This window comes from Thamnophis elegans, chromosome 10, assembly GCF_009769535.1.
Source record: "Thamnophis elegans isolate rThaEle1 chromosome 10, rThaEle1.pri, whole genome shotgun sequence".
NCBI lineage: Eukaryota > Metazoa > Chordata > Lepidosauria > Squamata > Colubridae > Thamnophis > Thamnophis elegans.
This window is the reverse complement of record NC_045550.1, coordinates 67,083,261-67,106,528: the sequence shown is the minus strand read 5'-3', so window position 1 is coordinate 67,106,528 and position 23,268 is coordinate 67,083,261. Positions and strand designations below refer to the sequence as shown.

The window sequence follows — 23,268 nt, the reverse complement described above, 5'->3', positions numbered from 1 at the left end:
AGAAGAGACTTTGGGAGGAGGCTGTTTGCAGGACTCAACTATTTTATTAAAGCTGGAGAAGCTCTGGTGTGTATTTCTTATCTGTGGAAGTCTGGGTTGCTGCCAAAGTCTTGTCAGTGTGTTAATTTACTGTGAATAAATTGTCTAGCAGTAATCTTGTGTCGGCGTGACTCACCGTACGGAGGGGGGTCAGAACAGGTTTGTATTTAAATAGTGGTTTTAGCTACAAGGATTATATAGATACACATACTGTAGTCGGACCCCAAAGAAACAGCAATCAGAGAGAGAGAGAGAGGGAGGGAGGGAGGGACACCCCAACAGGGCCTCTTCTTATTACAAGCTCTTAAAGTGATATCAGCCCAAATACCTTGCGGACTCATTCCCAGCATTACATCATCGTAGGAGCTGGTCAGCTCTTAAACCATTACCCTGACAGGCTTCATCTCCAATGTGCTTTGTCTCTCAGCATAAATACAGATAGTCCTAAACAACCATTTGTTTAGTTACTGAAGTTACGATACTGAAAAAAAAAGTGATTTATGACCGTTTTTTTACAACTGTTGCAGCACCCGAATGGATGCGCCAGTGCAATTAAGTCAGAACAAAGACCCTTGAGAATATTGTTGCTTTCGACTCTTGGCACCCACATAGGTTTAGATAGTCCTCGTCTTACCACCATTCATTTAGTGACCGAAGTTACAATGGCGCTGGAAAAAAGTGCCTAATGATCTTTTTTTTTACACTTATGACTGTTAATTCTGAATTAAGGCAGAGTTAAAACTGCAGAGAACATTGTTCTTTTCAACTCCTAGTGACGTAGGTAACAAGTAGTCCTTGACTTGGCACAGTTCATTTAGTGACCATTCAAAGATACAGCGGCACTGAAAAATCTGTTTCACTCATACGACCGTTGCAGCATGCCCATGGTCACGTGACAAAAATTCAGAACCTTGGTAACTGGTTCATATTTATGACAGTTCCCCTTTTGCGATCTCCTGACAAGCAAAGTCAAAGGGGAAGCCAGATTCACTTAACAATATCTTACTAACTTAACAACTGCAGTGATTCACTTAACAGCGGTTGCAAGGAAAGTTTTAAAATGGGGCAAACTCACTCCATACCTGTCTCATACATTAGCACAAGTTAGCACATGCTCCAGCAATGAGCAACTTAGGCCTAGGGGTGAAATTCAGCAGGTTTTGCAGTATCCTTCCCCTGGAGTGGGGGGAGGGAATGGAGATTTCACGGTATCCTTCCCCTAGAGTGGGGAGGGAATGGAGATTTTGCAATATCCTTCCCCTGGAGTGGGGTGGGAATGGGGATTTTGCAGTATCCTTCCCCTGGAGTGGGGTGGGAATGGAGATTTTGCAGTATCCTTCCCCTGGAGTGGGGTGGGAATGGAGATTTTGCAATATCCTTCCCCTGGAGTGGGGTGGGAATGGGGATTTTGCAGTATCCTTCCCCTAGAGTGGGGAAGGAATGGAGATTTTGCAATATCCTTTCCCCTGGAGTGGGGTGGGAATGGAGATTTTGCAGTATCCTTCCCCTGGAGTGGGGTGGGAATGGAGATTTTGCAATATCCTTCCCCTGGAGTGGGGGAGGGAATGGGGATTTTGCAGTATCCTTCCCCTAGAGTGGGGTGGGAATGGAGATTTTGCAATATCCTTCCCCTGGAGTGGGGGTGGGAATGGAGGTTTTGCAGTATCCTTCCCCTGGAGTGGGGGAGAAAATGGAGGTTTTGCAGTATCCTTCCCCTGGAGTGGGGGAGGGAATGGAGGTTTTGAGTATCCTTCCCCTGGAGTGGGGTGGGAATGGAAATTTTGCAGTATCTTTCCCCTGGAGTGGGGAGGGAATGGGGATTTTGCAATATCCTTTCCCTGCCATGCCCACAGAACCGGTAGTAAAAAATAGTGTGATAGTATGTAGCATCAGCACAATCACATCTCCAGCATTTAGGTTGTAAATTTGGATACATGCAGGCCAGTTTTTTAGGATCTAGATGCCATCTATAAAACATCTTATAAAAGTTTTCTCTCAAATTTGGGGCTTGTGTAAATTTTACATTTCTTACCCAGATCTTTTCCCATGTATCCAACATTATTGGTTCTTCAAAATTTTGGGCCCACTATATCATGCCGTCTTTAGCTAATTCTGATTCCGAATCCATCTCTATTAATGCATTATGTAGTCTCTTTATATCCATTGAACTTTGATTTCTGATTTGTTTTAGTAAATTATCCTCTTCTTGCGTAATTATGCAAGTACCGTATTTTTTTTGGAGTATAAGAACACATCCCTAAGAGAGGGATGTTCTCTGTGTACATGGAAGGAAAAAGGAAAAAAGGAGAGGAAAATACATTCATCAAGAATCCTAAGATTCAACACTTAGTGATAGTCATAGATTACTAATAAGCAATCAAATCATACTAGGAAACAAACAGAACAACATACATCGCAAAGAGACAAGCAACATGATTAAGTCATAAGTGGGAGGAGATAGGAAGGACGAGAAGAATATTAGTAGTAATAAACTGGTAAAAGTAGTGATAAAGTAGTAATAAAAAAAGAGAATAAATAAATAACTTATTGAAGCAATCTCTCACCTCGATGAGGGAGAGAAGAAAAAAGAGTTAAGCACAGGACAATGCATACTGACTGGACTGCATTGTTGAACACCTGAGATTGTAAATGTGGTCATTGATGATTGCAGTTACTTTTCACAGTTGTACCTGAATGACCACTTTCAGAGGCACTTGGTAAACAAGGGCTATCCTGTATTAGAGCAGGTAGGCATAATATAGAGTGCCAGTTTGGTTTAGTGGTTCAGGCACCAGGCTAGAAACGGACACTATGAATTCCGGTTCCTCCCTAGTCGTGAGGCAGCTTGGTTGAGTCCTTCCCTCTCAGAAGGAGGGAATGGTAAACCACTTCCAAAAAATTTGCCAAGAAAAGTGCAGGAATTTGTTCAGGCAATTGCCAGGTGCCAATCACCAACACGGCTCATACAAATATCAGAGTGTAGCATTGATAACACTGGATTTGAGGCAGTGGTGGGTTTCAAAAATTTTTCGAACCTACTCTGTGGGTGTGGCCTCCTTTGTGGGAGTGGCTTGCCGGCCATGTGACCTGGTGGGAGTGGCTTGCTGGCCATGTGTTTCTTTCTTTCTTTCTTTCTTTCTTTCTTTCTTTCTTTCTTTCTTTCTCTCTCTCTCTCTCTCTCTCTCTCTCTCTCTTTCCTTACTTTTGTCTCTCTATCCCTTTTTCCTTTTTTTCTTTCATCTCTCTTTTTCTTTCTTTCTATATTTCTTCCTTTCTTTCTCTTTCTCCTTCTCTCTCTGTGTGAGTCTGTGTGTGTGTGTGTGTGTGTGTGTGTGTGTGTGTGTGTGAGTGGTGGATTTCAAAAAATTTTGGAAGCTCTTCTGTAGGTGTGGCCTGCTTTCCGGGTCCACTGGTGGAACTTCTTCTAACCGGTTCGGTAGATTTGACGAACCGGTTCTACCGAACTGGTGCGAACCGGTAGGAACCCACCTCTGATTTGGGGCTAATATATTCCTAACATATTTGATAAAACATGTTCCACTTGAACAGACAGCACATATGCCGTCATCGTCATCTAGTCATAGTTGGTGGAACTGCCAAGACTAGAGGCAACTTTGACTCTCTAATAAGAAGAGAGGGGTGTACTCAGAATCTGACAAAGTTCCAATAGATTAAAATATGCCTGTAAGGAGAGGAGGATCTTAAACTGGTTAAGCAGCATCCGCAAAATCACTTGACTCGTGACACGATTGAGCGGAACAGGAGGAGGTATTCACTGAGGGTGAAGTTTGGAAAGAGACGTGGAAGGACAACGGAGAAAACACGCAGAGATGTCAGCCTTGCTTGGTCTGCTAGCTGCTTGCATTGTTGTGCTTGTGATTGCACAGTACCTGAAAATACTATGGATGGCGCGAAAGCTTCCTCCTGGACCGATGCCTTTCCCAGTTATTGGAACGCTGTGGCAGATGAGATTTGACTTTTCTTACGAGACTCTTATCACGGTATTTATAAACTCTGTTCAACTTGCCTTAGAGCAGCTGAAATACCCCTTAGAGTTAAAGTGAGGCTATTATTAAGGATGATCTGGAGAGTTGTGGGGCCCAGCATCTGAGTACCATGTTGAGATGCTTCAGCCAGAAAAAGAGTTAAGTATCTGCTCATCCATGAAGAAGGGAGGGAAGAGGGAAGAGGTGATGGGTGGGAAGGTACAGGACAGGACCTAGCAATCTATCTGGCTGAGGGTCTGGGAGGTGATAATTTCTCCTGGATGTCTGATGCTTAAAATGGGGCCCTATGCTCTGCTCCCTGGGGACGTGCTGGCTCAGTGGCTAAGATGCTGAGCTTGTTGATCAGAAAGGTCGGCAGTTCGTGCCGCGTAACGGAGTCCCAGCTTCTGCCAACCTAGCAGTTCGAAAGTACGTAAAAATGCAAATAGAAAAAAATAGGAACCACCTTTTGGTGGGAAGGTAACAGCCTTCCGTGCACTTTTGGTATTTAGTCACGCCAGCCACATGACCACGGAGACATCTTGGGATGGCGCTGGGTCTTCAGCTTTGAAACGGAGACGAGAAATGCCCCGTAGAGTCGGGAATGACTAGCACATATGTGCGAGGGAAACCTTTACCTTTATGCTCTGCTCGGCTGCCTTCATCTTCCTTCTTTCTGAAATAAGGAAGATATTTAAGCTGAAGCTGTACCAAGCCCAACTTGCTGCTCCATCCATCTCACCAGCAGCCTTTGCAAGGAACACCTGGCAGGAGTTTTCTTACCTTTCAACTAAACAAAATATGGAAATATAAGGTGAAAGGGTCTTTCCACCTTTGCAAGCAGTCCATGCCACAAACCCACACTGGCCACATCTTTTTTTCTGCTCTCGTTCTTATTCATCTCATTCCTGGATATGACTGAGAGAACCTTAAACTGTCCTTCGAAGGAAAGGCTGCTCTCAAGCATTTCCAAGCCACAATTGGTTAGGTACATAAAGGGAGGATGAATTTCCAAAAGGCTTCTTGGAAGAAATCCTGGTTACCCTAGTTCTGGCATAAGATTTTCATAATATTTCTTGCAGACCTTTTAAAAATAGTGTTGAGCTAACCTACGCCATAATTAATGAAATAGTTTTACTATTGGCAAGAATCACAAGGAAGGGCTTCAGAGAAGATTGTGTTGTTATCTATAGATAAAAAAAAGTTGTCTTAATGATTAAACTAGATGAAACCTGTTGCTAAAGCATGTTGAAGGCTTGTCTGGTTGAAAATAATCCAGATACTTTTAGAAATCTTGTACCAGGGGTGGGTTCCTGCCAGTTCTAACCTCTTCTATAGAAGAGATTCCACAAATCTACTGTGCCATTTAGAACCGTTCCAGCTCCCTCCCCCCGTCCATCTGTACCATGCTTGCCCCACCACCGCCCACTGATTGGCTGGCTCACCAATCGCCCCGCCCACCTCTAAGAGTCCTATCTAAACCTTTAAGTCTTAAAGCTGTCAAGTTTGAACACCCCTGGGGTTTTTTTCCTAAAGGGTTAGGGGTGCAAGGGTCTTGTAACTTGACAGCTTTAAGACTTGCACACTTCAGTGCCAGAGTTCCTGAGCCAACATGACTGGAGGAGGAATTCTGGGAGTTGAAGTCCACAAATCTTAAAGCTGTCAAGTTTGAACACCCCTGGGGTTATTTTTTAAAGGGTTAGGGGTGCAAGTGTCTTGTAATTTGATAGCTTTAAGACTTGCGTGCTTCAAATGCCAGAGTTTCTGAGCCAACATTTGGGTTGCTAAGCAAGAGTGTTGTTAAGTGAGTTTCACCACGTTTTACAAGTTAGCCACGCCCACCCAGTCACATGACTGCCAAGCCACTCCCACTTGGTCACATGACTGGCAAGCCACTCGCATAAAGTAGGCCACACCTACAGAAGAGGTTCTAAAAAAAATTGAAACTCACCACTGTCTTGTACGGACTATTCTATGCTTATCTTATGTTGGAAGCAATGGGATAAAGCCATCATACTGTTTTCAGCATAAATTTTTCCCTTGAGAAACTTTTTAGCAGCCTTACCCCCTTGGAAAAGATTGAGAAAGCAATCTCTCATTTCTTATCATTCAAGGATTCACAAATGTCAGTGAATTCCAGTTTTCTTCAATGGTGATTCTCAACCTCATGTAGTGACGTGGTGGCCTCGTGGCTAAGACGCTGAGCTTGTTGATCAGAAAGGTCAGCAGTTCGGCGGTTTAAATCCCTAGTGCCGTGTAACGGAGTGAGCTCCCGTTACTTGTCCCAGCTTCTGCCAACCTAGCAGTTCAAAAGCGTGTAAAAATGCAAGTAGAAAAATAAGAACCACCTTTGGTGGGAAGTTAACAGTGTTCCATTTGCTTCGGCATTTAGTCATGCCAGCCACATGACCACGGAGACATCTTTGGAGAGCGCTGGCTTTGAAACGGATAATGAACACCGCCTCCTAGAGTCGGGAACCACTAGCACATATGTGCGAGGGGAAGGGGGGAACCTCAACAATGTTAAGGTGTGTGGACTTCAACTTCCATGCTGGTTAGGGAATTCTAGGAGATGAAATTTCACATATGCTAAAGTTCCTGAGATTGAGAAACAGTGTTCTACAAAAAGGTGATTTTTGAGGAGTCCTTGTTGCTCTCTGAGCTTGCTTGTCTTTTTGCAGATGTTTCATTATCCAACTAGGGAACATCATCAGTGCTAGTAAGAAATTTTGAGAGCAAAGCCCACTCCTTACTAGTACTGATAATGTCACCTAGTTTGGGTAATGAAAATCTGCAAGAAAATACCAGTAACCAGGCACCAAGGGAGCACCAAGGACCCCTCATTTCAACCCTGAGCTACAAATATTCTCCTTTAAAGGTAATTTTTGTCTGAAAACATTGAACTACTGAGCCCTCAGAAGTGTTCAGATCTAAACGATGTGGCATCATTTCTTAATGCTCAATCCGATGTGCACAATTTCCTGAGAGTTAGAACAACTGAGCAGTGGAACAACTTATCTCTAGAAGGTGGGAATGCTCCAACACTGGAAGTTTTTAAGAAGAGCTTGCACAACCATTTCTTTGAAAATGGTACAGGGTTTCCTGCTTGAGCAGTGGGTTGGAAGACCTTCAAGACTACTGCAATGCGCTCTACATGGGGCAGCCCTTGAAGAGTATTCAGAGACTTCAACTCGTCCAGAACGCAGCCGCGCGAGCGATTGTGGGTGCACCTCGGTACACCCACGTTACACCTATCCTCCGCGAGCTGCACTGGTTACCGATCAGTCTCCGGATATGCTTCAAGGTGCTAGTCGTAACTTATAAAGCCCTTCATGGTATTGGATCTGGGTACTTGAGAGACCGCCTGCTGCCAATTACCTCCCACAGACCCATTAGATCTCACAGGGTTGGCCTCCTCCGGGTGCCATCTACCAGCCAATGCCACCTGGCTATTACCCGGGGGAGGGCCTTCTCTGTGGCAGCTCCGGCCCTCTGGAATGAACTCCCCGCAGGGATTCGGACCCTCACCTCTCTCCAGGCCTTCTGAAAAGCCGTCGGCAGGCCTGGGGGTGATGAGTTCCCTCCCCTCTCGACATGTATGTTTGTGCGACTGTTGTCTACTTTTATTATTTGTATTTTGTCTTTTATGTTCCCCCTTTTTTTCCGTCTTAAATTGTTCGCCGCCCTGAGTCCTCCTGGAGAAGGGCGGCATACAAATAATAAAATATAAAATACAAAATACAAATACAAATACAAGATCCCTTTCAACTCTGTTATTCTGTTAAAGACAAACTTAGGTGAGATCCATAACAGGTGAGATCTAGGTGAGATCCATAATAGTGTATGATGATGTAAAATGAATAGAACTATGTTGTTATATGACCAGCTGAAATGTTCTGTTTCGGCGGGGCCAATCAGAGGTGGTATTTACCGGTTCTCCAAACTACTCAAAATTTCTGCTCCTGATTCTCCAGAAGTGGTCAGAACCTACTGAATACCACCTCTATACAGACATTGACATAAAGTACATCTCAATTTTCTTTGAGACTTCAAATATCTCTTAGTATTACACTTCTAATCTCATTATAGATTAAAAATAATTTAGATAACACTATGGTCTTCCTAATGGCATGCTTGCTTTAAGAAAAGTTTTTTTGTGCGAAATGCAAATGATTCCAGATGATTTCTGAAGGGTGAATGGCGCTTACATATTAGCAATGGCTTCAACTGAACTAGGCTTAGATTTATTTTTTACTCCCCGTGTATCTGCAGCTAGCAAAGAGTCATGGGAATGTCTTCACCTTGTGGATAGGGCAGTTACCAATAATTATACTCAACGGATTTGAGGCCGTGAAGGACGGTCTGACAGCCCATCCAGAAGACTTGAATGGACGGCCGACAAGTCCCTTTTTTGAAAAACTTGGCAAAAGGAAAGGTGAGTTTAATGAATGAAGGTGAGTTTAATGAAGCCTACAGTATATACAGAGACCTTCCCGGGGCTTTGAGTCAGAGGTGGTATTCAGCAGGTTCTCACCAGAGAACCGGTAGCAGAAATTTTGAGTAGTTCGGAGAATCGGTAAATACCATGTTTTAGTCCTGGTTTTTGCTTCTTAATTCTGGCCTTAATGGGGAAACTGAGATAAATACCAGATTTATTAATGACTTAAAATCCTGGGCAAGCAGGATGGATGGATGGATGGATGGATGGATAACAGACAGACAGACATGACTGCTAACTAAAGACAAAAAGAAAACCCCATTTTAAAATACTCACTGGTGAAGTAGGGGGAAATTACAGGTATCCAGTTTCCAAAGTTGTCTAGCCCAACCCCTTTTCTTCCAATAAATCTGACTAGCAAGACTTGTGCAATGCCACCGTTCCCGGCTGCCAAAGGCTCCTGGTAACTTGACATGAAATCAGTGGTGGGTTTCAAAACTTTTTAGAACCTCTTCTGTAGGTGTGGCCTGCTTTGTGGGAGTGGCTTGCCGGCCATGTGACTGGGTGGGCATGGCCAACTTGTAAAATGTGGTGAAACTCAGTTAACAACGCTCTTGCTTAGCAACCAAAATGTTGGCTCAGAAACTCTGGCATTTGAAGCACCCAAGTCTTAAGGCTCTCAAGTTACAAGACCCTTGCACCCCCAACCCTTTAGAAAAAAAAATCCCAGGGGTGTTCAAACTTGACAGCTTTAAGACTTGTGGACTTCAACTCCCAGAATTCCTTTTCCAGTCATGTTGGCTTAGGAACTCTGGCATTTGAAGCACACAAGTCTTAAAGCTGTCAAGTTACAAGATCCTTGCACCCCTAACCCTTTAGAAAAAAAAAACCCCAGGGGTGTTCAAAGTTGACAGCTTTAAGACTTGTGGACTTCAACTCCCAGAATTCCTCCTCTCACTCTTCATCTTGATGATGTGTGGACGGGCAGGGGGGGGGGAGCTGGAACCGGTTCTAAATGGCACAATAGATTTGTGGAACCTCTTCTATAGAAGAGCTTAGAACTGGCAGGAACCCACCCCTGCATAAATCTACCTGAAATGCAATAGGATTCATGCCATCTAGAGAGCTCAGATTCCTGCTATTTCCAAACCCCACCCCCAAGTGAGATGGGCACCATTTAAGTGTAATAATAAATAAATAAAAATAGCTGGTGGACATATTTTTTTCAATCAAATCCCAAAATCAGTACATCTTGAAACTGCAAACTCCAGTCATGTTCCGTTTGAGTATGAAATCGCTAGTTCATATCAGTTCAGGGTTGCCTCGGGCACCTACCGTACTTAATAAACAACTAGTCACAAGAAGTTTTCTTTACAAGCCAATTTCCTAACCTGCCAGCTCAAGATCAGATTTTGTGCCTTCAGACTTCAGATCAGACACCGAGAAGAGAGGAGTTTTGATGATGAAAAATCAAACTTGAACAGAAAATAACCATCCAGTGATTTTTGCAGGGATCATTTTTGCCAGTGGAAACATATGGAAGCAACATCGGCGAATTGGGGCAATGGGTCTCAAGTTTCTCAGCCAAGGAAAGTCAGGCCTGGAGCGTCAGATCCAAGAAGAGGCTTTGCATTTGATTGAGGTCTTTGACAGCACTAAAGGTAAGGCGGAGAAGACATTTTTAAAATAGAATAATGGGAGAACTTGGAGAAGGCAGCTTCGTTTGCCACTAAACCAGGCTATCCTAATTTTGGGAGCAGGATTGCTTTAATTTGATACTGCATATAAATCAGTGGTGAAATTCAATTTTTTTTGCTACTGGTTCTGTGGGCGTGGCTTGGTAGTAGGGTCCTGTGACTGAGTGAGCATGACCAGCTTGATGTCACTCATTGCCACGCCCACTCAGTCACATGCCGCCACCACAGTGGTGGGTTTCAAAAATTGTTTGAACCTACTCTGTGGGTGTGGCCTCCTTTGTGGGAGTGGCTTGCCACCCATGTGACCGGATGGGAGTGGCTTGCCGCCCATGTGACCGGATATGAAGATGCCAACGACACTTGTCAGAACCACCTTAAATTACCTCTCACACAGCACTGGCATGCATAAGAATAGGATGTAAACCTGTTTTTTAAAAGGCATCTTTGGTTTGCGCTAAAACAACTTCAACACACGCAATGTTCTGATTGCACCACAAACGCAGTAGTCATCCTTACCTTTCACAGAGGCACTGAGTGTTATAAATAGGAGCATGCTAGTGTAGAATAATCATATCCAAAGACCAGTGGTGGGTTTCAAAATTTTTTGGAACCTCTTCTGTAGGTGTGGCCTGCTTTCCGGGTCCACTGGTGGAACCTCTTCTAACCGGTTCGGTAGATTTGACGAACCGGTTCTACCGAATAGGTGCGAACTGGTAGGAACCCACCACCAAGCCACGCCCACAGAACACGGTAGGAAAAAAATGTGTGTATGACACATTTGCTGCTCCCTTTATGGTTCTCCCTGGTCCCCTCCGTCCCAGTGGTCGAAAGTACCTTAAAGGGAGAGACTGCTGCAACTGTGCTGTGAATGGAGGGAAAAACATTCAGTTTGTCTCTGTCGCAGAATTCAACGTTAAATGCAGCAGAGACAATCTGAACGTTTCTCCCTCCATTCACAGCAGGGCTTCTGCAGCCTGTCCCTTTAAGATAGTCCCTGGGAGGGAGGGGGATGGGGGACCATAAAGGGAGCAGCAGCTCTGTTGTGAATGGAGGGAAAAACGTTCGCATTGTCTCTACCACAGATTTCAACGTTAAATGCAGCAGAGACAATCCAAACTTTTCCCCTCAGTTCACAGCAGAGCTGCTGCTCTCTTTATGGTACCCCTCAGCCCCCTCCCTCCCTGGGTCTACCTTAAAGGGTTAGGCTGCAGCAACTCTGCTTTGAACGGACGGAGAAACGTTTGGATTGGGTAGGCGGATCGAGCGGCCGGAAGAGGTGAGCAGCGACAGGCCAACCAGGTGGACATGGCCAGGGCCACCAGGGATTTTTCCCACCAGTTCGGAAAACTGATAATCGTCCCTGCCGGTTCGGTCGAACCAGGCCGAACTGGGAGGATTTCACCCTTGATATAAATCAAGCAAAATAATTACTTCTAGTGCTATTATACATGTCGGCTGTAACCAGGGGAGCTTTTGCCCAGGTTCGCCTGGTGCACCAGTTGCAGCCCTATCTGGACTGGGAGGCACTTCGAATGGTCACTCATGCCCTTGTCACCTCAAGGCTTGACTACTGCAATGCGCTCTACATGGGGCTGCCCCTGAAGAGTGTTCGGAGGCTACAGTTGGTCCAGAATGCAGCAGCACAAGCGATATCAGGTGTACCTAGATACACCCACGTTACACCTATCCTCCGCGAGCTGCACTGGCTTCCCATTGGTCTCCAGATGCGCTTCAAGGTGCTGGTTATTACCTTTAAAGCCCTACATGGCCTAGGACCTGGTTATCTGCGAGACTGCCTCCTGCCACATATCTCCCAACGGCCGATAAGATCTTACAGGCTGGGCCTCCTCCGGGTGCCATTGACCGGACAATGCCGGCTGGCGACCCCTCGGGGGAGGGCCTTCTCTGTAGCTGCTCCGGCCCTGTGGAACGATCTGCCCGCAGAGATCCGGACCCTTCCCACCCTCTCGGCCTTCCGAAAAGCCATTAAAACCTGGCTGTTCCGGCAGGCCTGGGGCTGTTGACCCTTGAATGAGGTTCAGCCCCCATTTAGGTTTGAGTGCATGGTGTGTTGTTTTTAAATCTGTTTTTGTTTTCCCCTATATTTTATTTTATTTTACTCTTGTATTTGCATATTTATATGCCGCCCGGAGTCCTACGGGATTGGGCGGCATATACATTTATTAAATTACTAATTACTAATTACATGAACATATAATTTGATGGGTTGAAAGCAAAGCAAAATATGTGAGTTGGAATTATAAGGAAATCCATTTTTTTAAAAAAAAGATTTGCATTGTATTTATGGCTGATGAATGAACTTTCAATAACAATACAGGGCAGCCCATGGAACCTTCTTTCCACATCATTCTTGCTGTTTCCAATGTGATCTGTGTTCTCCTTTTTGGCTATCGATTCTCCAAAGATGATGAAACTTTCCGCCAGCTAATCAAAAGTACTGAATTTATACTTCAAATTGGAGGAAGCATCTGGCAGACTGTAAGTACGGTAAACTCTATCTAGAAATTTGCCCTATGTCCTAGTTGCCAAAATTAGAATTTCCAAGAAATGATAGAAGAGTCAAGGATAGTTATAGGGAAGACGTGAAGCTTTCTGTTCTGGCCCGGCTCCCAAACACAACAAGCCCTTTGTATTTGGTTCCACCACAAAACCGCGGAGGACAAAATCGCACTCGACGAAAGCGCGCATTTGACGTCATCACAGCGCGACGAAAACATCGCACTGTGATCGAAAAATGTAAAAATAAAGCGAAAACCTTACCCTAACCCCCCCAAACCTAACCCTAAACCTAACCCTAAACCTAACCCTTAACCTAACCCTAAATCTAACCCTAAACGTAACCCTTAACCTAACGCTAAACCTAACGCTAACCCTAAACCTAACCCTTACCTTTATGTGAATCGGCTTGCTTTAATTTTAATTTTATTTCAATTTTTAATTTTTTTCGTCGCGCTGTGATGACGTCAAATGCGCGCTTTCGTCGAGCGCGATTTTGTCCTCCGCGGTTTTGACGGGTCACGTTGTATTTAATGAAACGTTCCCTTTATTGGGAGCACCAGCAGCCTCTCTCCCACACAGCAGGCTACAAAGTGCTGTGGAAAGTGACACTCACTCCCTATCTGACAGCTCCATTTCCTCTTCCCCCTTGGAGCTCCCATGCTGCCTCCTCATCTTATTTGGCTGCCAGAGAGGCCGGCAGCTGAAAGGGCACAACACTTTCTCTCTTTCTAATCTCCTTGGATAAAAATAAAGTAAATAAAGTAAAATAAAGAAATGGACATAGAGATGGCAACATAACCCTTTCGATTTGGAATATTAGCAAAATAATGTATGTTGAGGGCAGGCGTAGCTAACAGCCGATCAGCCGCAGAGGTTAATGCAGAGGTGGCATGCATGAAATAAAAAAAAAAGGGAAGTATTTAAGTATTTAAGAAACACACATTACATCGAATCTTAGATTAGCTACTGTCATCAATGGCCCCACAGAAAATATGTTTTCTTACTGGCAAATATTGTGTTTTTAATGCGTTTTCTATCTTATGCAGGTCTATGAAATATTCCCATGGATTATGAATCATCTCCCAGGCCATCATCAGAGGGCCTTTGCTTGTTATGAGTTTTCCATTTCTTTTGCACTGAAGGAGATCAGAAGTCATGAGAAGAGTGGGATGCTGGATGTCCCACAGAATTTCATTGATTTCTACTTGGCACAGATGGCGAAAGTAAGAGATGAATACCCTTAGTATAGCACTCTCCAAATTCAAACTTGTCTCAGTCAAATAAGTATTTTCTGCTCAGTATGTGCTCACAAAAAGTTCAGACTAACGGCTGATGACCTCTTTCTATCGGTCCACCATAGAAAGTGTCCTCACGTATTACATTACAGTATGGTATGCTGCAGTGGTGGGTTTCAAAAAATTTTGGAACCTCTTCTGTAGGTGTGGCCTGCTTTCCGCATCCACTGGTGGAACCTCTTCTAACCGGTTTGGTAGATTTGACGAACCGGTTCTACTGAATAGGTGCGAACTGGTAGGAACCCACCTCTGGTATGCTGGTTTAACAGCCGTGGACAGGAAGGCACTACAGAGAGTGATTAATTTGGCACAAGAAACCATTGGTTGTCTCCTAACACCACTAGATGACATTGCCAGGTCTCACTGCTTTAACAGAGTAAGGAAGATACTTAGGGATGGCCAGTGTCTCTTTTCACTTTTACCATCGGGCAGAAGACACAGAAGTGTAGCGAGCCAGACAAACAGGTTTAAAACAGCTTCTACCCATGGGCTGTCAGACTCCTAAATGCAATATAGCACCACAAACAGATTAATAGGACAACTTTCACTGGTGCCAGTGTAGTGTGTAATATGTATATACCATGATATAAGATCCCGTGACCCGACAAATGCGTGCATGACAAAAGCGCGCTGATGAAACTTGGCGAGAAAATTGTGACATCATCAATGCGCCCACAACAACGCGCTGACAACAGAGCGCCGACAGAAGCGCGATTTAAGTTATGTAAGTTAAGTTAAGTTTAGGTTCAGGGTTAGGTTTAGGGTTAGGTTCAGGGTTAGGTTCACGGTTAGGTTTAGGGTTAGGTTTAGAACTCGCGGTTATTACTTGTTCATTTAAGGCGCTCTTTTGTCGGTGCGCTGTTGTCAGTGCGCTTCTGCGCTCATTCGTCGGCGTGATTTAGAACTCGCTGTTTTCTCATTGTGGTTTCATCAGCGCGCTTTTGTCAAGCGCACATTTGTCGGTGAACCATAAGATCCTATACCAGAGTAATATACACATTGCACAGAATGTGACATACATATAGAAACGTATGACTAGGTTTTTTCCCTAACTACTTGTATAAGGATTATTCTTTATATTATTCATGTTGTCTTGTATAGACTGCACCAGTAGAGGCTAAACCAATTCCGTTATATACATGATGTACAATGACAATAAAGGCTTTGAATTTTAAGCATGTTCCTTATTAAGTAAAGATAGTTTCCTTTTCATGTCTCTCAAGGCCTCTTCTACTTTTTCTATCTTCTTACCTAAGTTTCTTGATATGCATTCATAGAATAAAGATGACCCCACATCTACTCTGGATGAAAACAATCTGGCCTACACTATCTTCGATTTTTTCATGGCAGGTTCAGAGACCACAAGTGCCACGTTGCATTGGGGATTACTCTACATGGTGGCCTATCCAGATATCCAAGGTGAGAAAGGGATGAAGATAGAAAGGCTATCACAGACCTGTAAACAGGTGTATGTAACATTTACTTGAAAAATTAGCTTGAATATTAACTTGTTACATTTAATATCTTCACTCTGACTTCTTCCAAATTGCTCAAGCTTCTCCCCCTCTATTTACAAAAACCTTTGACTTCTAGGAATGAAACTAGTCCTAGCTTACCCACTGAACTGCCCAGCTGATTTGGGACAAATTGTACTTCCAACTAGGATTTATCTAAGCCACAAGGGGGTTAATTTGAACTGGAATTTTATAATTATCACCCAAGATGGGTGAAAAAGTGAGGGCAGCTGAGAACAGGGACAACAATTACGTGGGAGCCAGGAGGACAAGGGAAGTAAAAAGGAGTTGATAAAATTTATTTTGTGTGAATTGCGATTAGACATGTTTTCATCTCCTAAAGTAGCAGGCATTAAGATATGTAGAAAGTGTGACTACTGTTTAGATAAGTGAGATGCTGATGAAAGAAATGTTCTTCTGGGTTCGGTTCCAAGTGGGAAAAAAGACACTGGAAACACGGAGGCTGCTTGGAAAGATGGTTTATTGTTGGACAGGGCCACATGGCTTGAGCCCTGAACAGAAAAGGTGATCACATGCTTCAACGTTGGTGGAGAAGAAGGGAAGGGCTGAGGGAGGGGCTTGCTAGGCTTTTTATAACCTGTTCAATCCCACCTCTCTGTTTCCTGTTCCTGGGTAAGAAATGTATTCTGATTGGTTGTCAGACTCCCATAGGGCCCATGCAGGGGCAACACTCTAGGCTGCGTTTTGAATCCAGGTTTGGTTGAGTTCTCAGATGCCATGTGGTCAGTTGAGTAAAGAGCCAATATTATCATGCTTTAATCCCATCCCCTGGAGATAAAGTGGAGAAGTCTTTATTATGTAAAGTGGACTAGCTTGGCCTTCTTAATGGGGCATTGACAAAATGGGGATGGGCAGGAAGCTACAGGGAGCTATTCTGTCTTTTAAAACATGTGTCTTCCTTTTCACATCCAGAGAAATATTCTGCCTTTTCAATATTTCCTAGGATATTTCATTTTTCTGGGAGAGGGCTGGGTGATAACTTCCTACAAGACAATTTTAGAAATGAATATATGCTATTCCCTTCGCCTTTTAAGCAAAGTAATGTAAGTCTCACCTCTGAGTTTAATGTGCAGATTGGAGCCCAAAGTTTTGTCCAAATCAATAACGTCTCTCAAAATGGAGTCCTTTGTTTGAGGTGAAACACTGAGACAAGGCAACACACTTCTGTATGCCATTGTTCTCAGGTCCTTCTGGAGACCTGAGTTGTCTGCCCTGGAGATCAAAAATCACCCTGGGCTGATTTACCAGAGTGTTGCTCATGTTCCTGGGAAACAAAAACAATAGATGTGGAGGAAGAGAGATATTGTTGGAGATGTTATGTATATTCTCTGAAACTGATCTATTTTTTTTTCAGCCAAAGTCCAAAAAGAACTTGATGATATTCTGGGTTCTTCCTCCAAACTGATCTCCTGCAGTGATCAGAAGAATTTGCCCTACACCAATGCTGTTATTCATGAGATCCAGCGCTATGCCAACATTATTTTAATTGGTGGCCCCAGACAATCTGTGAAAGACACAGCAGTTCTTGGATTTCCTATTCAAAAGGTAGACATCCCTCATGGTCTTATAGTATTTCACTGAGAAGGAGGTTCTTCTAGAATTCATCAAAAAATGCCAACCACATTTGATAATAATGATAACCATCAAAATATATTATGAGTGATCTCAAGTGTTTGTAAGCATTTCTCAAGACCAGAGGTCTGACTCTGAAATTTTTCTCCCCCAGTTGTTTGAGCATCTGATTGCACATGACACCTCTTTTTGTTTTGACCCAACATCTGGAGTATTTTCTAAGGAAGCACCTATTAGACTCAATTGCAAAATCAGCACAGGGAATAGAATAGAGCAGTGGTCTCCAACCTTGGCAACTTTAAGACTTGTGGACTTCAATTCCCAGAGTTCCACAGCCAGCAAAGCTGGCTGAGGAACTCTGGGAGTTGAAGTCCACAGATCTTAAAGTTGCCAATTGGCCAAATGTGATTGGACACAAGGTATTTGTTTCTGGTGCACAAGGTTTCAGTGCATATACAAGCACCGAAGGGATAGGTCATAGATCATAAATCATAGTTGCAATAATTAATTATAAGGGAGAATCAAAAAATGATAAATCATAAGATAGCAATAGGAGGCGGTAGTAGGAAAGATGAGAAGCTGAGAAGGATAATAGCAATACAGCCTACTCCATCTTTATGCTGTTTATGTAGGCTTCCTGGAATGCCATAACATTTTTTAAAAAGTTGTCTGGTTATTAATGTTCAATTTGAGAGCACGGTGATTTAATTTAATTACATCACTGTGTAATTATCCTGCTTATATAGTTTATTATGGTATATGGGCAGGCAGAAATTTCGTGTGGAACGAGCATTTTTTTCACACGGAAATCTGATGTTTTCTAAAACTGGTCTTTAGGTTGATGCAACTGAACAGTTTAAACTTTTATGGTTTTTCTAGGGAATTATAGTTATACCAAATATATCCTCAGTCCTCTTGGATCCTAAAGAGTGGGAGACCCCTGAATATTTCAATCCTGATCATTTTTTGGATCAACAAGGAAACTTTATCAACAGAGCAGCCTTCATACCATTTTCCATGGGTATGTTCCAGGGGGAATCTTCCCCCCAACAATATGTGTGTTTGTGTGTGTGTTTGTGTTTGTGTGTGTGTGTGTGTGAGAGAGAGAGAGAGAGTTATGCAGAGTTCTCCAGTGTTCAGTTTTCTCATGCACATGGACATGAGTCCAGTATGTTTTTATAATTCAGCAATTCAATCTATTTCACATATTGCAGATAAAGAGACCAACCTCACCTTTTCATATCCTATTAACTGTAATGTGAAGATGCTTCTTTTCAGCCCCTAATAGGGAAATTAGGAATCCAGAGGATTTATTCCCCCCCTCTTTCTAGACTCTATCAATACCCACAATTGAGTCTAGCCTGTTAGATTAACAATATAAGCATGCAGGATACAGAATAGCAAAAAAGCAAGGATACAAGCAATACACATCTTAGGGCTTATCTTCCGGAATCACTTTCTCCACTACTAAAAGCGCAATTTGAATATACGAGCTAGTATCTGAAACTTCATCTTCCTTGAGGGTATGTGGGATTAGGCTTTCCATGAACGTTAACTCCTTTTCAACCCGTATTCTTTTACAGACCTCATAACGAGCTGTTTAAGCAAAGGTATTTTGCAAGGGAGGAAGGCTAAACTTGCAATTCCACATAATAAAAGAAATAGCATTTGTTTAATCCAACCTGTTCCCGGGAGCCAAGAGAACCATTCATCTGTCCCTTGCATTCTTTAACCAATTGAGGAAGCTCGGTCTCGAAGTTCTTTAACTACCATCCGCCCCCTGGACTGCTCCTGATCTATTCACCTAGAAACAGCAATCTTCTCCCAGGAATACACATAGCTTGTTTGTTGTCTTGCTGATGTTTCATTACCCAATTAGGTAACATAATCAGAACTAGAAGGAGTTTGGAGTGGAGTTTGTTCTCTTTATATATAATGGCTTGCCCTGTCAGCATTGATGCAAGCAAGTAGTTACTTGATTGAGCTATTCTTTACCTATTGATTGTTGGTCTGGTATTAATCCTGATGTTACAGGTAGCCCTTGACCCATGACCCCAATTGAGACCAAAATTTCAGTTGCTAAGCAAGGCAGTTGATAAGATAATTTTGCTCTATTTTATGACTTTTTCCCCCCCACAGTTGTGCAGTGAATCATTGCAATTGTTAAATCACTAAGCGAATTTGGCTTCCCCTATTCTGGCTTATTGTTAGAAGCCAGTTGAGAAAGTTGCCAATGGTGATTATGTGACCCTGGGACTGTCATAAGTGCATTCTAGTTGCTAAGTGCCCACATTTTGATCTTGTGGCCATGGGTATGCTGCAATAGTCATATGTGTGGTCATAAGTCATTTTTTTTCCAGTGCTGTTCAGTGGTGGGTTTCAAATTTTTTTACAACCTCTTCTGTAGGTGTGGCCTGCTTTATGGGAGTGGCTTGCCAGCCATGTGATCGGGTGGGAGTGGCTTGGCAGTCATGTGACTGGGTGGGCATGGCCAACTTGTAAAATGTGGTGAAACTCACTTAACAACGCTCTTGCTTAGCAACCAAAATGTTGGCTCAGAAACTCTGGCATTGAAGTGTGCAAGTCTTAAAGCTGTCAAGTTACAAGACCCTTGCACCCCTAACCCTTTAGAAAAAAAACCCCAGGGGTGTTCAAACTTGACAGCTTTAAGACTTGTGGACTTCAACTCCCAGAATTCCTCCTCTTGCTCTTCATCTTGATGATGTGCAGACGGCTGGGGGGAGGGAGATGGAACCGGTTCTAAATGGCACTGTAGATTTGTGGAACCTCTTCTATAGAAGAGGTTAGAACTGGCAGGAACCCACCCCTGGTGCTATTGTAACTTTAAATAGTCACTAAATGAATGCTTATAAATCGAGAACCACTTGTAATCCCTGCTTATCTGGGACTTGATTGCTGGGGTAAAAGTGTTTTGGTCCTTTTGTTTCCTTTTTAACTTTTTGATTGTCTCTTTTGAATGGTTTGTAAATGTTGTTTATGTCTATGTGCCTGTTGAGGGTTGACTTGTCTGAGTGCCAGACTTCTAGGTATTCTCTAGAATTTTTGGATTTAGCTTGGCCTAGAATACTCACAGTTTCCCAGTTAAGTCTGTTCATGTGTTGCGTACCTAAGGAGTTTTCATTATGTCTTCTGCTAGCTGGTGTTAATACAATAGCAGAGTTGGAAGGTACCTTGGAGGTCTTCTAGTCCAACCCACTGCCTAGGTAGGAAACTCTATACCATTTCAGACAAATGGTTATCCAACATCTTCTTAAAGACTTCCAGTGTTGGGGCATTCGCAACCTCTGGAGGCAACTTCTGTTCCACTGATTAATTGTTCTCACTGTCAGGAAATTTCTCCTCAGTTCTAAGTTGCTTCTCTCCTTGATTAGTTTCCACCCATTGCTTCTTGTTCTGCCCTCAGGTGCCTTGGAGAATAGCTTGACTCCCTCTTCTTTGTGACAACCCCTGAGATATTGGAACACTGCTATCATGTCTCCTCTAGTCCTTCTTTTCATTAAACTAGACATCCCCAGTTCCTGCAAACGTTCTTCATATGTTTTAGTCTCCAGTCCCCTAATCCTCTTCGTTGCTCTTCTCTGCACTCTTTCTAGAGTCTCCACATCTTTTCTACACCGTGGCAACCAAAACTGAATGCAATATTCCAAGTGTGGCCTTACCAAAGCCTTATAAAGTGGTATTAACCCTTCAGGTGATCTTGATTCTATCCCTCTGTTTATGTAGCCTAGAACTGTGTTGGCTTTTTTGGCAGCTGCTGCACACGGCTGGCTCATATTTAAATGGTTGTCTACTAGGACTCCAAGATCCCTCTCACAGTTACTACTATTGAGCAAGGTGCCACCTATACTGTCCCTGTGCATTTTGTTTCTCTTGCCTAAGTGTAGAACCTTACTCTTTTCACCATTAAATTTCATTTTATTAGATAGTGCCCAATGTTCAAGTTTGTCAAGTTTCTTCTATATCTTAAACCTGTCTTCTGGAGTGTTGGCTATTCCTGCCAGCTTGGTGTCATCTGCAAATTTGATGAGTTCTCCATTTATCCCCTCATCCAAATCATTGATGAAGATGTTGAAGAGTCCTCGGCCTAAAACAGAGCCTTGGGGTCCCCCACTGCATCCTCCCCTCCATGAAGATGCAGTTCCATTGAGGACTACATGTTGAGTGTGGTTGGTCAGCCAGTTCTGAATCCATCTGGTGATGATGCTGTCTAACATTCTTCTACTTTATCTAGTAGTAGGTTATAGTCTAACTTATCAAATGCCTTACTGAAGTCCAAGTAAACTATATCAACGGCATTCCTCTGGTCCACTAATTTCGTCACTTTGTCAAAGAATGCAATAAGAGTTCCTGGATGCATTCTGCTAGTCTTCAGCTTGTTTGGCCTAAATACACTTATGCTGTATGTTATAGATAATTCATGTCTTTTTTTTCTTTTTGGGTTATTGGGTCTTGTTTTATTTAAGATGTTTTAGAGGACTTTAGTTGTTTGTGTGCTACGGTGATGCCATGGGACTGAAATAGTTTGTTGGTGGTTTCTGAGATTTTTTTTATCCATGGGAGTATACTTTTTTCATAGCTTAGTGATCAATCACTTTTTGATAGTGGAATATACTCTGCCACATCTGCTTGATCAGATCTAGAATATTCCCTTTAACAGCTTCTATTTCAGCAGTCTGAATTCTAAAATTTTGTTTCTTCATTGACGACTTGCACTAAAAATGGCATTTGGAAACTAGACAAATATTAAAGTCCATTAAAGTCCTTTATGAAACTGCTAAGAGGCCTATCCTTATTATATGACAACAACTTTCCCAACCCAGTAGCTTTTTGAGCCTTTGGACTTCAACTCTCAGAAATCCCTGGGCATGGGAGTCGAAAGTCCTCTTCGTCTGCAGGACAGTGTGAAGAATTATTTACATTGAGAGACAAAGCAAACTGAAGATGAAATCGCCCTTAAATGTTCATGACATTTCCTGTTGCCTTTCTTCCTGGTGTAGGTCAGCGAGCCTGTTTGGGAGAAAACCTGGCTAGAATGGAACTTTTTCTCCTCTTCGCCAACCTGCTGAGGAGGTTCCACTTCCGGCTGCCCAAAGGAGTAACCAAAGTGAACACAAAATACATTAAAGGCATGACGTTGCAACCAACTCCACAACTACTCTGTGCTCTCCCTCGCTAGCTCAACCCTGCCTTGTACTATTTCCTACACAATGCATCTTAATTTTTTTACCTTGTTCATTTATGCAGTTTTGTAATTATTTTCTAATTTCTTAATCTTGCTTCCCTTAATGCCTTCTTATTCTTTACATCTTTCCTCTAGCCATTTATACCATATATTCCTGTTCTGACCCCCCCTCGTCCCACACCAAAACGCTCCAAGCCAAAGATACTTTGCGCAATTTATTCACCGACAGACAGGTCCTTGGCAGCAATCCAGCACAAGCCCTGGCAGCAATCCAGCCTGCCAAGCTCACAATACTGTTCATCCAACATTAGTTAATGCATTGACTACTGCAAAAGGGGCGTATGCACAAGCATTTCTTTTATAGTCTGGTGAGGAGCCTAATTACCACCAGCTGAGTGCAATTACCTCCTGTAACTGCGTAATTGTTCCTTACACCTATTAGCTCTCTGGTGCCGGGCATCCAGGAACAACTCACTGCTGACGTCCGGATCACACTCCCTTGTCTCCTCCCCATTGGTCCAAGGCTCAGGCGCCTCCTGGTGGCCAACCAGCCTCTCTGCACCCTGCTCGGAGTCAGAACCCTGTCCAGGGTCCTCCACATCCTCCAGAGCCGACTCAGAGGGCCCCACACTGTCGGAGTCTGGTGGCAGCTCCAACGGCTCCTGCTGGGCCACAACATATTCCATACCAAATAATAATCGGATACTCCTTTATCTTTTATTTCTTTTGAATCTGTCCATCTCAGTGCACATCAACACGTTTTTATCACATTTTCCTCTGATAGTGTATTTTAATCTTCCAATTTTGTCCGTATATGATTCTCGGTGCAGTAAATGACATGTAATATTAGATACTGAATTTTTTTTCATACTTCCCTGTAATTATCCCTAATAAAAATAGTTCTGGTTTTAATTCTATTGGTTGTTCAATGATTTCTTCAAGCCATTTTTTAATTCTTATCCAATATTTTCTTGCTGCTGTAC

At 43.1% G+C, this 23,268-nt stretch overlaps 1 protein-coding gene across 1 annotated transcript; it reads left to right on the top strand.

The window, feature by feature from the left end:
• Positions 1 to 3,476: 3,476 nt before the first annotated feature.
• On the top strand, positions 3,477 to 22,479 carry LOC116514299 (cytochrome P450 2J6-like). Its single transcript, XM_032225823.1, has 9 exons — positions 3,477 to 4,040; positions 8,298 to 8,460; positions 9,975 to 10,124; positions 12,499 to 12,659; positions 13,727 to 13,903; positions 15,253 to 15,394; positions 16,865 to 17,055; positions 17,962 to 18,103; positions 22,101 to 22,479. The coding sequence occupies exons 1-9, from the start codon at positions 3,870 to 3,872 to the stop codon at positions 22,277 to 22,279; spliced, it is 1,476 nt and encodes a 491-aa protein (XP_032081714.1). The 5' UTR covers positions 3,477 to 3,869; the 3' UTR covers positions 22,280 to 22,479.
• Positions 22,480 to 23,268: the final 789 nt, after the last annotated feature.